The sequence below is a fragment of the Halichoerus grypus genome, chromosome 12, assembly GCF_964656455.1.
Source record: "Halichoerus grypus chromosome 12, mHalGry1.hap1.1, whole genome shotgun sequence".
NCBI lineage: Eukaryota > Metazoa > Chordata > Mammalia > Carnivora > Phocidae > Halichoerus > Halichoerus grypus.
The window spans coordinates 18,094,131-18,112,023 of record NC_135723.1 but is presented as its reverse complement, the minus strand read 5'-3'; the positions used below and the strand labels follow the sequence as shown (position 1 = coordinate 18,112,023).

General features: G+C 35.0%; 1 protein-coding gene across 1 annotated transcript in view; it reads right to left on the bottom strand.

Moving 5' to 3' along the window:
• COG5 (component of oligomeric golgi complex 5) overlaps window positions 1-17,893 on the bottom strand; it is a 304,245-nt gene that overhangs the window by 259,251 nt on the left and 27,101 nt on the right. Inside the window, exon 6 of the mRNA XM_036101377.2 lies at window positions 5,373-5,493. Within this exon, the coding sequence (XP_035957270.2) occupies window positions 5,373-5,493 (121 nt within the window). The remainder of the gene's footprint in view (window positions 1-5,372; window positions 5,494-17,893) is intronic.

The window sequence follows — 17,893 nt, the reverse complement described above, 5'->3', positions numbered from 1 at the left end:
TCTTTACCAATGAGTATATGGTGGATAGGTCAAGTTGTCTATATCATGGGTAGAATACCTCATAATGCTCCAAAGGAGAAAACAAATGTTGATTGTGGAAATGTAGCACTTTCTGGTTTCACCACTATAGCTTCGATTCAACGCAGAAAAAGTACAAATGCATTCCATGGAATAAGGAAACCTGTTACTCAACCTGATCTAGATACACTGATACTACAAAAACCTTTTCAATAGTTTTAATCTTAAGTAATTTCAGACACTAATTTAATTTGTAAGAAGGTCCCTTCCTCTGGTTCACAATGACAGCTTACCAAGCTGCTCAAAAAATTCTGAAAAGATATCAAGCTTATGAATCATGTAGAGACCCTGATTTGATGGGCTAACAACAATTTTAAAGGGTAGTTGGTACTAAAAATACATTTTTAAGTACATTATCTTGCCGATGCTCAAAAAAAAATGTTATCAATTTGTAGTAAGCCCCAACTAAATTTTCATCTAGTCTTGGGACTCTTCTTAAAGAAAAGCATTAAATCAATGATACAATTTAATCCTGAAACCTACACTAAGTAGTTTTAAAAAATCATTGCAGAACAGTCTGCCTGAAAAATTCCAAGTATGCCTGCGCTAATCCTGCTTATTCTCAGTAAGACACTAGTACAATTTTAATTTTTATTTCCCTAATGCCTAATGATGTTGAGCACCTTACAGGCACAGCTGCCATCCACTTTGGTGAAGTGTCTGTACAAATCTTTTGCCTATTTTTTAATTGCGTTGTTTGTGTTCTTACCAAGGTTGTAGAGTGTTCTATATATTCTGGACACTAGTCCTTTAGCAAATACATACTTTGCATGTATGTTCTTCCTGTTGATGGCTTGCCTTTTCATTCTTCTAATAGTATCATTCAAAGAACAGAAGTTTTAAATTTTGATAAAATCTAATTTATCAGTTTTTCTGTGTGTGAATTGTGCTTTGAATGATATATCTATGAAATCATTTTCTAATTCAAAGTCACAGGGGCGCCTGGGTGGCTCAGTTGTTAAGCGTCTGCCTTCGGCTCAGGTCATGATCCCAGGGTCCTGGGGTCGAGCCCCGCATCAGACTCCCTGCTCCGCGGGAAGCCTGCTTCTCCCTCTCCCTCTCCCCCTGCTTGTGTTCCCTCTCTCGCTGTGTCTCTCTGTCAAATAAATAAGTAAAATCTTAAAACAAAGTCACAGAAATGTTCTCTTGTATTTCCTTCTAGATTTTCTATAATGTAGGTTTTACATTTAGGGCTATGATCCATTTTCAGTTAATTTTTTTTTTTTTAATATGAAGTGAGGTATGACTACAAGTTCACTGTTTCGCATATGGCCATCCAATTGTGCCAGTACCATCTGCTGAAAAGACTACCTTCTCCCTGCTAAATTTGTCAAAAATCAGTTGTTCATATAAGTGTGGGTCTATTTCTAGACTCACTATTCTGTTCCATTGATATGTTTGTCTATCTTTTTGTCTTGTTTACTATAAGTTTTTGTAGTAAGTCTTCAAATCAGGTAGGGTTAATCTTCCAACTTTGTTCTCTTTTAAAAGCTTTGTCTATCTAGATATTTTGCATTTCCATATGAATTTTCAAATCACTTTGTTAATTTCTAAATAAAAACCTGTTAGGATTCAGATTATAACCATATTGAATTCATATAGATCAATTTAGGGAGAATGGATATCTTAACAATATTAAGTCTTCCATTTCACAGACAAGGTTTATTTATTAATTTATGTCTTCTTTCACCATTCACAATGTTTTCTAGTTCTCAGTCTATATGTCTTATGAATCTTTTGTCAAATTCAACCTAAGTATTTCATATTTTTCATATTATAATTGGCATTTTTGAATTTCAATTTCCAATTGCTTGTTAACAGTAGAGTATATGGAAATAAAACTAATTTTTGTATATTAATCTTGTATCCTGAAATCTTGCTAAACTCCTTTATTAGTTCAAATTTTTTGTAAACTCAAAACAGAGTACCACTATACATCTATTAGAACGGCTAAAATTAACAAGACTGACTATTACAAGTGTTAGCATGTGGAGGAAGCACAATTTTCATATACTACTGGTAGGAATGTAAAATTTTACAACTACTTTGAAAAACACCTTGGCAATTTCTTAAAAAGTTAAACATACATCTACCATATGATCTAGCCATTCCATTCCTATGTATTTATCAAAGAGAAATGAAAGCATATATGCCCATACAAAGACTTGTACATGAATGTTCATAGCAGCTTGATTTGTTATAGCCAAAAACTAGAAACAACCCAAATATCCATCAACAGGCTAATGGATAAGCCAATTGTGGGAAATCTAATAGATGGAATACTACTCAGAAAAAGAAAGGAAGGAGCTATTGATACACACAACAACATGGATAAATCTCAAAATTAACTGACTGGAAGAAGCCACAAAAACACATACAAACTGTATGATTTCTAAAGTGCCAACGAAATCTACAGTGACAGAAAGAAGATCAGCAAATGCCTGAGGAAGGCTTGCCAAGTGGCAGGAGGAAACTTTTGGGAGCGATAGTTATGTTCATTACCTTGATGCTGGTGATGTTTCGTATCAAAACTTACCAAACTATGTATTTTCAATATGTGCAGTTTATTGAATGTCATTTAGACCTCAATTTAAGAAAAGGTACCAATATAAAATAATTGTCACCAGGTACCAGAATATACTTTTTATATTGGTATATAATTCAAATACCATAAAATTCAACAGTTTAAGTGCACAATTCAGCAGCTTTTCCATATATTGATGAGGTTGTGCAACAATCACCACTATTTAATTCCAGAACATTTTCATCATCCCAAAGAGAAATTGGTAGCCTTTAGCAGTCACTCTACATTCCCTCCAGTCCCTCAAAATATACTTAATTTCCAGATGACAATGTATTTCGTCTGGTCTCTGCAATCCAACCGTCAAGACCTTTCAAGTTTAAGAGATTATTTTAAGTTAATTTCAAGGGCCTGTGTAAACACTACTACTCTTCATCATTTTATTCTTTCTAATGAGAATCAGAACCATACTGATATAGACACTGATAATTTCAGAGATGTTCCAATCATAAAATATCATTTTGTATATATGTGTAATTGTAATACTGATTCCCAAGTTATTACTTTTATTAACATATTAATTCCAAAAGAAGAAACTTTATCTTCCTCTTGGCTTCTCCTTATTATCAATGCCAGGGTTGGCTAAGACTGAACCACAGTGGTGAATGATGAAGAGATGATGTCTTTGCAAATTTTGAATGGTATATAATCTGCAAAGGTTTAAAAATTTAAGTTAATATAATCCATTTTGAGATAATTCCACCATGAACTATATTTTCTCAACAACTATTCACCATTTAATATTTTAAAAACTTTGGATAAAGCCAATGCTTCATTGGAAGGGTAATGGGTTTATACTCTACACTGAACCAACTCAGAACATTATGATTGATACTTGTGTCTGTTTTTTTAAAAAGAAGACATCACCATTTGCATTACAGCATCTGTTTTTTCTAGAAAAAAATGACAGTCATAATCAAAATCTAGCAATTTTTTATTATGGAACAGTGTCAATGATGACAAATATACATAATAAACCTCGGAATAATTTGTGCCTGTTTTTAATGATTCTATTATCCTACAGATTATTTTTGGAGCAAAGAAATTAAATGTGATAAAGCAAAAAATAAAAGCTTATACTAGAATTTTTACACTCCTACATTTAGCACATATTGTGAAAAAAAACACTCAAGCGTTACTCACTGATTAAAAATTAACTTTTTAACAGACTTTAACTATAGAGAACAAACTGATGATTACTAGAGGAGAGGTGGGGGGGATGTGGTTAAATAGGTGATGGGGATTAAGGAGTGCGTTTAGCTGTGATGAGCACCCAGTGATGTACGGAAGTACTGAATCACTATATTATACACCTGAAAATAATATAACACTTTATGTTAACTAACTAGAACTTAAAAACTTAAATTTTTTTAATTTAAGTAAATAAATATTAATTTTTTATATAATATATTCCAAGCATACTAAATCACAAGTTAGATATATTCCCAATGATGTGCCTAAGCAATGTATTTGAGCATTAAAAATTGATACTGAAGTATCATTTACGAAGGAGGCTATACTGCTTTAGTAAAAAATATGGAATAAGCATTACAACCTGACTATGTAATTGAAATATCAAAGATAGAAAAATGCAAAAATAACATGTAATGCATATCTTTCTGATATTATTTTCAAAGCATACCACAAAGAGTAAGTAGACTCTTGATACTTGAATTGGATATCATCAAAGACCTCCGGACCTACAAAGGTACAAAATCACTAAACACATCCACTTCAAAAGAATTACGGAGTACCCAAAGAAAAGAAGAAAACCACAAAGCCTCATTAAAATGCAGGTGTTAGTTCTATGTACACTCAGTAGCTATTCAAAATTTTGCCTGAAATATGAACTATATCATCATGGACCTTGCAGCTTGTTAACAGTCAAAACCATGAATGTTAAACCCTTGAATGTCAAGAGTCTGTTTTAAACACTTGAAAGATGAATGAGCATATTAAGAAATGAATTCAATAAGTCTTCTAGGCATAATGTCAACATAGGATTTGTCACCTAAAAAAAATTTCTCCTACAGAAATGAAAATTAAGTTCACATGAAAACCTGTACACAAATGTTTACAGTAGCTCTATTCATAACCACCAAAAACTAGGAACAACATAAACTTCCTTCAGTCCTTGAATCAATAAACTGTGGTAAAACCACACAATGATATTCCACCAAACACCAAGTAACAAACAATGGTATAAATAAAAACTTGGATATATCTCAAAGGTATTATGCTGAATACAAAAAGCAGCCTCAAAAGGTTACATACTTTATAATCCCATTTATGTGACATTCCCCAAAATATAAAACTAAACTGATGGAGAACCAATCAATGGTTGCCAAAGTTAGGGGAGGAGGTGAGACTGTAAAGGGATAGCAGGAGGAACTTTTTGGGGTGATGAAACTTATTCTATATCATGACTGTGCTGGCGATTACATGAATCTATGCATGTGTTAAAATTCATAGGCGTGTACACCCAAAAAAACGGCCAATTCTACCGTATGAGAATTTTAAAAATAAACAGCATTTCTAAGAAATCAACTAATTTTATTCACCCATTTTGAAAAGCGTGACAATGTTGTATATGGCCAATTATTAAATACATTTGTTCAATAATATTTGTTACTGGTGATAACAAAAGCCAACAAATCAAGTGACTGAAAAATCTGTAAAACTCTACTAATTTTTTAATCAAAAGAGGACTTACCAAGTTCATTAAGACTCTGAGCAGCTTTTGTTATCTCTCTACTCCCCCCTTGCAGTTGTCCTTGGAGTCTCTTAGTGAGATATAAGATGCGAATTATTCTCCGAAGCAAATCACAGGCAACCTGTGTAAATATCAAAATAAAATAAGTAAGTGTAATCAATCCATGAAGTTTCATTACTATTATACTGTGAATCTGTCCATTCTTTCCAGATGCTAACGACTCATTCATGTCTTTTTTGTGTTTTCTACCCATCAGAAACCTAAAAAATCACAAAGCCTGGAAAGCATCATTTTACAGTAAACTCTAGTTTATCCCCAAAGAAGAGATTTGGGGATCAAAGTGCTGTGAAACCCGGGAACTCCTTTCCTCAGTCCTAGACCAGTTTTCTTCTCTAGGCCAGTGGTTCGCAGTCTTCATATTAAATTCAAAAGCGTAGGTTCCAAAAGTTCCAAGCCCACACCATAGCCCTGACCAATTAAATCAGGATCTCTAGAGGTGGGAACTAAGCATCAGTACTTTTTTTTAATATCCTCGGTGGTGCCAGTGTGCAACCAAGGTTGGCAGCTACTGTGCTGGTGCTGCTTAGCTACTGCCTCTGTTTCCAATCCTGGTTTCTCTTTTCTAGGTCCACAGGGGAGCAGACTTAAAACTTCTCCTGATTTCACTAGACCTTAAGGAATAAGTATCCCCTCCTTGAATTTGTCTAATGGTTCTTTTATCACTAATAACAAATTATGAAAGTTATTAAAACAAAAAAAACTATCATATATACATGTCACCTCCTATTCTCTTTTCATCACCAGATGTAATATTTCACCTTTACCTAGCCAAAAGACTAAGACACAAAATGAAGAGTCATGTATTTCAGGACACTTTATTGTAGAAGCTGGATCCAGAGCAATGGCCTGAGGGAGAGACAGAAGAGGGGGGACTGACGGAATAATAGATATGTAGTGACCTTTAGTATCAGTAGTGCTAATGAAGAGAGACAGTCTGTGCTGCTGCATTACCACCATCTTTATGGCCCTGAAGCTGGCTGAGAAGAACATCTCCCATCTAAAGAGGAAAATCATTAACTGGAGGCAGTAAGAATTAAAAGCACTAGGAAAAGAGTTGAGACTCCAGCTATAAACATTTTTTTCTGAATGAAACACACAAACACACCCAGGCCCAGAACCACACGTGCACCCACACAACATACAGAGAGACACATAAACATAAAATTTGTTCAAAAATACAATGTTTACAAACATATGTAAGTCAAAGGTGACCAATTACTAAATATGCTTACCTCAATGCTTTTTTTTTTTTTTTTAAGATTTTATTTGTTTATTTGACAGAGAGAGACACAGCGAGAGAGGGAACACAAGGAGGGGGAATGAGAGAGGGAGAAGCAGGCTTCCCACTGAGCAGGGAGCCCGATCCCAGGACTATGGGATAATGACCTGAGCCGAAGGCAGACGCTTAAGGACTGAGCCACCCAGGCACCCCACCTGAATGCTTTTCTGAGTAACTACAGTCTAAAGCACTTACGATGATAAAAGAATGCCAACTAAGAATCTGTCCCTGAAAATTGGAAGATTTGGGCATCTTTATCTTTTAATTAAATTTTATTTATTTTCTGAATAAGTAATATAAGCACATAATTCAAGATTCAAAAGAAAAAAAGTCACCCTCATATCTCTATGTCACAAATATGCACTTATCAAAAACCACCGTTATCAGTTTCTTGCTTGTCAGAATAGTGTTTTTTTTTGTTTTTTTTTTATTTTATTTATTTATTTGACAGAGAGAGACACAGCGAGAGAGGGAACACAAGCAGGGGGAGTAGGAGAGGGAGAAGCAGGCCTCCCGCTGAGCAGGGAGCCCGATGCGGGGCTCGATCCCAGGACCCTGAGATCATGACCTGAGCCGAAGGCAGACGCTTAACGACTGAGCCACCCAGGCGCCCCCAGAATAGTGTTTTTAAATGAACCAGTTGGAATGTTGAATCCCTAGTGATCATTCCTCTGGGATTCTAAATACATCATGAGGAGAAACACCAGATCTTACTTTAATCTAATCACCTAGAATTGTCCTTCTAGAATTCCCCAGTACCTGTCCAATAAAGGATATGCCCTCAAAAATGAAATCTTTGAGCTTATTTCTAATGCTTTTATTTTTAACCATACTTCATCTGTCATCAAGTCTTATTGACTATTCTTCTGTTGCATATCACAACTGTTACATTATCTTTGTTCCTACAAGCATCACATAATCCAAATCTTTACCACCTTCACCTTCACAATGTGATGTACCACTAGCTTTCCAATCTTTTCCTGAAATCCATCCTGCTAGGTTTATCTTCTTAGAAACACAGTTTTCAGCACTCCAGCCCCCCTTTTTAATAAACTTCAGTGGCTCTCTACTGAGAGATTATGTTCAGTCTTCTCATGATAGCATTTAATAAAGTCCTCAGTCAAAGAAGTCTTAGATAATATATAAGGCATCACTTACCACCATTTCCTAATATAGTGGCCTCCACTCCGGTCAATTTCCCTTCCTTATTTTTTATTTTGGACTTTTATAACCAAATTTAATACAAACATTATTCAGCACTAAAAAGAAATGAGATATCAAGCCAGGAAAAGGCATAGAGGAGCCTTAAATTCATGTTACTAAGTGAAAGAAGTTAATCTGAAAGGCTGTATATTGTATGATTCCAACTATCTTAACACTCTGGAAAAGGCAAAACTATAAAGGAAAAAGATCAGTGGCTGCCAAAGTTTGGAGGAATGAATAGGCAGAGTATAGAGGACTTTCAGGGCACTAAAAATACTTTGTATAACACTATAATGACTGACATATGTCACCATACATTTGTCCCAAACCACTGAATGTACACCAAGAGTGAACCCTGATGTGAACTATGGACTTTGGGAGATGATGTGTCAATATAAGTTCATCAACTGTAACACACGTACCACTCTGGGAGTTTGGGGGGAGATGGTGATTGAGGGAGAGGCCATGCATGTGTGGGGACAGGGGATATGGGAGACACCTCCATCTTCCTCTTACTTTCGCTGTGAACCTAAAACTGCTCTAAAATAGTCTTTGAAATAGATATAGATATTACAAACACAGAAAACCACACAGAGAAATTACAGCTAACTGAACTTGGAACCACCATGCAGATCAGAAGACAGAACCATGTCAGCGACTACAGAAGCCCTCCATGTATGTACCCTATCCCAGTCATGACACCCTCCACCCATTCCCTTCTAGCTCTCCCATCCCAACCAAGAAACACCACTACTCTGGTTTTTGTGGTAATCACTTCCTTACTTTTATTTATAGTTTTATTACTGAAATGCATATACCTAACTGCTATAGTTTAAACTCGCCCTTTTTTTTAATCCATATAGGTTCCCTCACCATCTCTTACTTTTTCTTTACAATCTGCTAAGTATATTCGACCATCTGTCCTATACATTTCCCACAGGCTGGGTTTCACGGAATGCAGTCCCAGTGTGCAGCTGAACATGTTCCTCTGTCTTGCGTGTTTCCCATACATTGGCAGTTGGATGTAGGCAGCTTTGTCAGACTCAGGCTTAGTATTTTGGGTATTTTCCTTAGGTAGTGGTGCATGTGCAGCACATGTGTGATTTTCTCTTTGTGTTGTTAGCAGTCACTGATACTCAATGTCAAAATCCATTAAAATATAGAGATTACTCCAATTCTATCATTTTGTCTTTACTTGCTAGCATATAAAATTTTCTATAAAAAGAAACTTTACCTCACCTACTATATGTTTACCTGGTGGTACTGTTCATAAAGAAAAGTAAAAATAAATACTTGATTCTTTCCCTTGCTTCATCAGATTTCAAAATTAAAGCCTGTTTTCCTGATATCTACTAAAGATGAACAATTAGTGGGTTTGGTTTTGTTTGGGCTGTCAGTATGAACTCAGAGATTTAGACATAATACAGGATGCCAAGCCACTTAGCTCTTACCCTTGCAGATGCTCACCTTGTCCCTTTGTGGCCAGTGGGAGCCTCTGAGGGTGATCAATGGTACCAAATGCCTGAGAAAGAGGTTTCCCGGGACCCGGGACTTCCAGTGCTAAAACTGAGCTTGTTAGTCATCCCAGAGGCTCTTTGAGTTGGCTCCTCAATCCTTTTGTCTTGACTCTAGTTAGTAATGGCTGATAGCTTCCTTGATCTATAGTATAAAAATATTCCAGGATCATTTTATATATTTCATGCCCTGGAATCAAAGATTTATCAAAGAAGCCCCAGTTTCTTTTAGAAGTCAGCAGCATTTCAAGAACACATTCTGGGAACTAGGTTTGCTCATTTCTGTGACTTTTCAGCAGACATAGCTAGGAAATGTCAGAATCAAATTACATAAAAAAAAAAAAAATTATAAGGACCAAAAAACAGAAGGACCACATCTTTAAATTGCTAAAAGAAAACTGTCAACCTAGAACTCTATATCCAATGAACATATCTTCAAGAATGAAAGTGAAAAAAGCCGCTTTCGTGTAAAATAAATTAAGAGAATAGAAAAAAAAATTATCACATATTCATTTGCTTTATTCCATAATATACATAAAACATCTTCAGATTAATATTATACATATACATATGTACAAAAATATATACATATGTGATGTATATGTCAAGATAAAATTAAAATACCTCATGAGTTCATACTGATATTTCCAATTAAAAATCAGGAGCACAGGGTGTTTACTTATTCTTCTAACTTACATCTGTACATTATTTCTTCCACAGAGACTTCCGCCTCTCAGAGACATGAGAAATAACAGAATTAGAATAATTTAAAATTATGCATTTGCTTTGCTGCACAACACACAGAAAACATTATCTCAATACAAAACCCACACTACAAACACAAATATGACAGCTGAAGACAGTTTATGAAAACATGTTTTGCACATGCTCTCCCTACATTTTTTTTTACAGTTGAGCTTTGTCAAAACATACAGCCATTACATGAGATACTCCCCTTTATATCCTTCACTTAATCTCAGCTCTAATGCTCATCACCAGTCTTTAGTGTTTCTCTAGTCATTCTCAAGTACACTATCAGATTCCCAAGGAAAGATTCATGGGAACAATCTTCCCTGCATTCTTCTTTGTGGATGGCTGTCTCTATACTTGAAAATCAGTTTGGCAGGTCTACCAATACCTACTGTTGCAGAAAAAAAATCAACCCAAAACTTAGTGGTTGAAAATGATTTGTTCGGTCTCACAATTCTGTGGGTAATTTTGGCAGGGTTCATATGCTCCCTGTGCTATCACCTGGGATTACTGACTCTGCTGCATCCGGCTGACAAAGAGGCTGGTCTGGACAGTACCAGAGGGCTTCACTCCCGTGTCTGGTGCCTCAGTGCTTCTGCACCTATCACCTCCACATGGTTAGCTGGGTCTTCCTCACAGCATGGTGGTCTCAAGGTAGTTGGACTGCTTACACCGACAGTGGCTTTCCCAGAGCAGAACAAAAGCAGCTATGCCCCTTGGAGGCGAGGTCCAGAACTAGCACAAAATCACTTCCACAGCACAGGTTCTTTGGTTTTGCTATGGTAGTTGCTCTCTCTGTTTTTACAGTGTTTGGGGACACTGGCATTTTATGTTGCTGTTACCTTTCTCTTCCTTCCTTCCTGGCACATTCATTTGTTTGGTGGATAATCATACAGCCAGTAAAATAAAGCATCATTCCAATTCTATCCACAATAAAGTAGATAAAATTATTTGACACCACATTAACTGAAAACTAAAAAGGACCCTACTTAATTATATGATGAAAACCACATATCTATAAAACATAAACACATAGAAAAGAGAATATGTTTTAAGGATGATTTCTTCCGTCTTTATTCAAACATTTTCTCAAACTTCCTTACTTAATATAATTCCAAAGTGAAAAAGTTAAATTAAAAACTTTCCAGTAAAAAGCTAATATATGTGTATGACTTAAAAAATTAAAAAGTAAAATGATAAAAAGTTAAAAAAATAATTTGAAAGATAAAAATGTTATATAATAGGTATGTGGATTATATCTCAACAAAGCTGTTACACTGTAAGTTAAAAAACTCATTTTCTTATATAATTTTAAAGTTAAAAAAATTTAAATACTCTATGTAAGAGATAATAAGCTCTTCAAAATTTCTTTCTGAAAAACTCTGAGGCAGTTCATAAGCAAACAATGTTACTAAAATGAGCTAAGATAGATGATTCTTGGGGTGATAATTAAATTCAACTCATGTCTTCATGTATATAGATGAAGTCAGAAGCCTCTGCTTGGAGAAAGAAAAGGCTTCTGGAAAGAGAGTGAAATGGGGATAAAAAGCAAAAAGAATTAAATGTAAAAGTACTTTCTTCTAATTGAGAGAACAATCATAGTGATTTTATGTTCAAGGCAAAAACAACTTCATAGCTCTTTCTTTCTTGCTTTCTTATACCACATGCATTTAAATGAATTAGGAGCTCAAAGAATAAAAAGATTAAACAGGAACATTAAAGTCTCCCCAATGTTCAAAACAGAAATGACTAAATAAAGTGAACAGAATAAAAATGGTTAAAACATAATAAGCTTCCAAAGAGCCCCTAGATTTCAAAATAGTTTTAAAGGCAGCACATTTCTAAGATGAATTTCCTTCCTAAAGTAAGCCTGCATAGGAGTCAATCCAGGAAAAATTAAATACTGGAAATAAAGATACCAAAATGTCCACAGGCATATTTCTTTCTCTTTATTTTCCCTTCCTCTCTTTCTTCCTTTATAATAATTTGGCCAAAGTTATTCAATTTAGTTGTTCCTCTAGTATAATATCTTTTAAAATAAGGGGGTAGAAAATTAGGGCACATATTTAATAACAATCATAAAAATAAAAAGTGTTTATCTTAAACACAAACAATCCTGACTTCTCATGCTTGTGTAACCATAAAAAATAAAAACATTTATAAAAGAAAAGATCACAGCTTCACAGAATCATAGCATTTTAGAGCTGGAAGGGAATTCACAGACTCACTCCAAACTTTCATTATAAAAGAACATACCACCACCACAAAACTGGTAATTAGGTATGGTGAAGGATGAGTTAACTAACCTTATTGTGGTAATCACCTGGTAATCACCTCACAATATACACACGTATCAAATCATCATGTTACACACTTTAAACTTATACAATGTTATATGTCAGTTATAACTCAATAAAGCTGGGGGGGGAGGCGGTTAAAGATACTCAAGTTCCTTCACTACCATGCTGCTCGAGTGATGAAAAATAGCAGTCAGGCCTCAGAAGTCCTAGACCAGTGTACTTCATCAGTACTTATGAAGCTGGACTTGTTCCTGATTTTATTTTATTTTATTTTATTTTTTTACCTCCAGCAAGCTTCTGGAAAACAGGAACTATACTGTCTACCTTTTTTATATATTCCACAGAATCAAAAGCAAAGAATATTAAATTTAGAGAAAGAAATCTCATTTTGCAGTTATAATGTGCTGCACACTGGCTTTATGAACTCCAGCAAGTAACTTTCAGAACCTCGGTTTACTTATCCATAAAATGATGATAAGCAACTTCTAAACATAATTATTATAAAAGTCAAATGATTCAGAATGCTTGAAATTTTCATTCATTATAAAATCCTGCATAAACATGAAATTTCCCTTATTGCTAATAGCTAGATAAGAGGCAAAAATAAATAGGTTCTTAAAACTTACTGTCAAAGGAGTGTATTGAACAAAGGGGGAAAAAAAAGAAATGCATGATTCTGACAGGTTTAAGATCTGGAGCTGAAAGCAAAGAAGTGAACGAAAATTAAAATTTTAATTGAAAAATCAAATTTTAATTCACTGCCTAAAATTAAACATAAATCTACCATCATTACATGTTAGTTTATTCTTTCATACGAAAAAGAATTCCCCTGAACATAATGCCATGATTTAAGTACAAAATGAGAAAGTTATCCTAAAAAAGCATTATCTAAATCCCAACTTAACTATGAGGAGGTATTGTTTTAATGTATATCTTAACATAAAAGTAAAACATTAACTCGCAGGAGAGAACTCTTACAATGTTCTGGGCACTTGCAGTGCCCAGACTCCTCAGGAAAGTAGCTTGGGCAGGTCCTTATACATAGTTCACCAAACCTCAGGTCATATAGGACTTTGAGACCTTGGCCACAACTGATTAGATTGGGAAACAGTGGTAGGTCAAAAGAAACTATACCAAGTCTGTCACCAGTGGCCTATGACATTGTCTTGCATAAGAACTGCCCAAATTGTTACTGGCAGGAAAGTGGCAATAAGCAGAAACCTTGAAACAAAAGCAGCAAGAGTGAGAAGAAACAATGAGCAAGTGAAAAGGAGAATGAGTTATCCCACATGGCAGAAAGAAAAAGTAGCAGATAGAGATATGAACACACAGAGCCTGAGTCACAGAAAAGCATGAATGTTGGTATGCTATTACAGGCCAAGCAATGTCTTACTGTACACACGTGTCACACTGTTTCAGGATTCCTCTTTGGCTATTAGGACAGGTTCCCATGCATCCTCACTGCTCCACATGCTCTTAAGTAGCTATCCCTGAAATAACCTGAAAGTATCTCTTCTCTATCTGAAAAAGACTAAGACATCCAAACTCTTCCCACATGCTGTATTTCTCAAGTTGTTATAGGAGAGATGCGTAAGTAAATTAAAAAGAAATTAGTATACATGTATGTTTTGTTCAGAAACATATGCTACATATTTAGGAAAAATATTAAAACTAGGGCACAGACTAAGGAAAAGATCATTTTACTCATTTCTTAAACATTTAACTGTCTGGTATATAATGCTATGCTAGGGCTAGAGATTCAAATATTAATAATATATGATCACAGCCCGTAAGGAGCTCAGTCTTATAAGAGAGTATAAAGAAGATAAAAGCTATGCAGAAAGTACTATAGTGGAAGTATCTACAGGATTTTAAAGGAACCAAAAAATGAAAAAGAAATATTCTGCTCTGCCAAAAGGAAGGGCAGGAGAGGCCCTCACAAAAGAATTGACACATCAATTAGAATCTGTTGAATGACAAGAACATTCTGAGTTAGAGAAAAAAGAAAATGTGCAAAGAAATGAATGTGAGAATTTCTAGTAAAAGGCAAAGTTGATAAAGGCAAGCAGAGGCCATATCATGAAGGGGCTTACATGCCATACTGAGGACTTGATCCTTCATTCTATTTCTTGTTAAGAAACTAAGGAATAATTTTATCAGGAAAATAAAATAATCTGATGTTTGTTTTATGAAAAAAGATGAGACGTGAGTTTTCTATTTTCAGTATGCCAGACTAGGTTGTTACCTTACCACTGAAAACAACTAAAAATGTTGTATGACACGTAAAAATGTCCAAAAAGCATCAAAGAAGTGATAGAACATATAGAGATACCAAGCTAAAAGTGAAGCACAGGAGAATCCAGAAAGAAAAGAAGCAAATCCACTTGTAATCTGAGAACACTTGCTAATCTTGGAAAACTACAACCTACATCTTGACAGCCTCGGAGGCCAAGTGGAGTAGACGGTTAAAATTGATTAAATTTCATATTGTTTTGGACTTATAGTGATTTCTGATGCCATGCAGAAACAAAACCAATCTTCTCTGAAGGACTCAGATATTCTAAAAAATAACTTCTCAAAAAAAAAAAAAAAAAATGTCCAGCACACAGCAAAAGATAATCAGGTACCCAAAGAAATTGAACTCCATTAGACAAAACAGGCAAACATACTACAAAATAAACATACCCACAAACACTACAGATACTGTACCTCCCAGAGTCAGGTAACAGAAAACCTCAGCAGTATAGATACAAAGAAGTAAAAGTCAGAACACAAGAAACAGGACAGGTCATACAGCATTTCAGGAAAATAAAAATAGAACTTCTAAAAATAAAATCAACATTACCAAAATTTAGCAAAATAATAATAGGCTAGTTTAATCACAGGCTATAATTGGCGAAAGAAAGAATTAATGAAATGAAAATACAATCAGAAAAAAGTCCAGGAAAGACAAAAACACATAGACTAAGGAAAAGTGAGTAAATGACTTGGATGACAAAGAAAGTTGAGCATATATTTATCAGATTCTGAAGACAAAGGAGAGAGAGAATGATGTATATTTGAAGAAATCATGGCTTAGAAATGATGAAAGAGATAAACTCACAGATGGAAAAAGAATTGACACGAATAAAAAGGAACCATATTCTAAAACTGAAGGGAATCAAAAAGAAGAGAAAATCCTAAAAGAAGCCAGAGGAAAACTACAGATTACCTTCAAAAGTCCAGGTCAGAATGAAAGCTTTTCACCAACTAAAATAGAAGGCAGAACATAATGGAATGATATCTTCCAAGTGAAGAAAATAATAAACAATAAGAAAGGAAGGAAGGAAGGAAGGAAGCAGGTCAAAAACCAACTTTTAAAATGAGCAAAACAGGGCGCCTGGGTGGCTCAGGTCATGATCCTGGAGTCCCGGGATCGAGTCCCACATCGGGCTCCCTGCTCAGCAGGAAGTCTGCTTCTCCCTCTGACCCTCCCCCCTCTCATGCTCTATCTCATTCTCTCTCTCAAATAAATAAATAAAAATCTTTAAAAAAAAAAAAAATGAGCAAAACATCTGAATAAGAGAAGATATACAAATGGCTAACAGGCACCATAATTAACAGTCTGTTTCTTGGTTTGTCTCTCTCTCCTTTTCCCTTTGCTCATTTGTTTTGTTTCTTAAATTCCACATGTGAATGAAATCATATGGTATTTGTCTTTCTCTGATTAATCTGGCTTAGCATTATATTCTCTAGCTCCATCTATGTTGTAGCTAATGATAAGAGTTCATTTGTTTCGTGGCTGAATAACATTCCATTGTGTTATATATACCACATCTTCTTTATCCATTCATCGACTGATGGGCACTTGGGTTGCTTCCATATCCTGGCTATCATAAATTAATGCTGCTGTAAACATAGAGGTGCAGGTATCCCTCTGAATTAGTTTTTTGTATTCTTTGGGTTAATTCCCAGTAGTGAGATTGCTGGATGATAGGGTTAATTCTATTTTTAACTTCTTGAGGAACCTCCATACTGCTTTCCACAGTGGCAGCACCAGTTTGCATTCCCACCAACACTGATGGTTACCAGAGGGGAGGTAGGTGGGGGGTGGGTTAAATAGATGATGGGGATTAAGGAGTGCACTTACTGTGATGAGCACCAAGTGATACATGGAATTGTTGAATCACTGTATTGTACACCTGAAACTAATAACACATTGTAAAAAAAATAATAAAATAATTTTTTTAAATGGCCAATAGGCACAATAAAAGATGCTCAATATCTTTAGTCATTAGGGAAATTCAAAGTTCTCAAATGAATAAAATCTTTAAAAAATAAATTTTAAAAATTAAAAAGAAAATAAAACAACCATGAGGTACTACTTCATACCCAGTAAGATGGCTATATTAAAAAGAAGTGTTGTAAGAAATAAAGAAATTGAAACTTTCATACATTGCTGGCAGGAATGGAATATGGTACAGCTGCTTTGGAAAACAGTTTGGCATTCCTCAAAAAGTTTCTTTTTCCAGAGATTGAGAAATAACTGACATATAACACTGTCTAAATTTAACATTGTACACATATTAATTTGATACATCAAAATATTAAACAAGTAGCATATGACCTTGCATATTCTCAAGTAAACACCCAAAATAATTGAAAACAATATGTCCACACAAAAACCTATACAAAAATATTTATAACAGTTCTTATTCATCATAGTCAAAAAGTAGAAACTACCCAAATGTCCATCAAGTGATGGGAAAACAAACTGGATGGATAAACAAAAATGTGGTATGTCCATATAATGTAATATTATTTGTTCTTAAAAAGAAATGAAGTATTGACACATACTACAACAAAGATGAACATTGAAAGCTTTATGCTTTCAAGTGAAAGAAACCAGACAAAAAATGCCACATAATGTATGATGCATTTGTATGAAATGTCCAACATAGGCAACTCCATGGGCACAAACAGATTAGAGAGTTGGTGAGGGCATGGGTAAAGGGGAGTGACTACTAGTGGACATAAAGTTTCTTTTTGGGGTAATGAAAATGTTTTGACATTAGATGTGCTAGTTGCACAGCCTCATGACAATAGTAAAAATCACTCACTTTACACTTAAAAATACACTTTAAAGTGGTGAATTTTATAGCATGTGACTTACAATTCCATTTTTAAAACTGAAAGCAACTTCTACTTCCAATGTGATGGAATGATAGGCTGGATTTACACTCCCATCTTAAACAACCAGAAAACTGCACAAAGTACATGAAATCATTTTCAGACAATGAACAACAGATAGCACAGGACTGTGATCCCTGGAAGAAAGAAAACGAAGAAAATGAACTTGGGGCACCTGGCTGGCTCAGTCGGTGCAGCATGCAACTCTGATCTCGGGGTTGTGGGATTGAGTCCCATGTTGGGTGT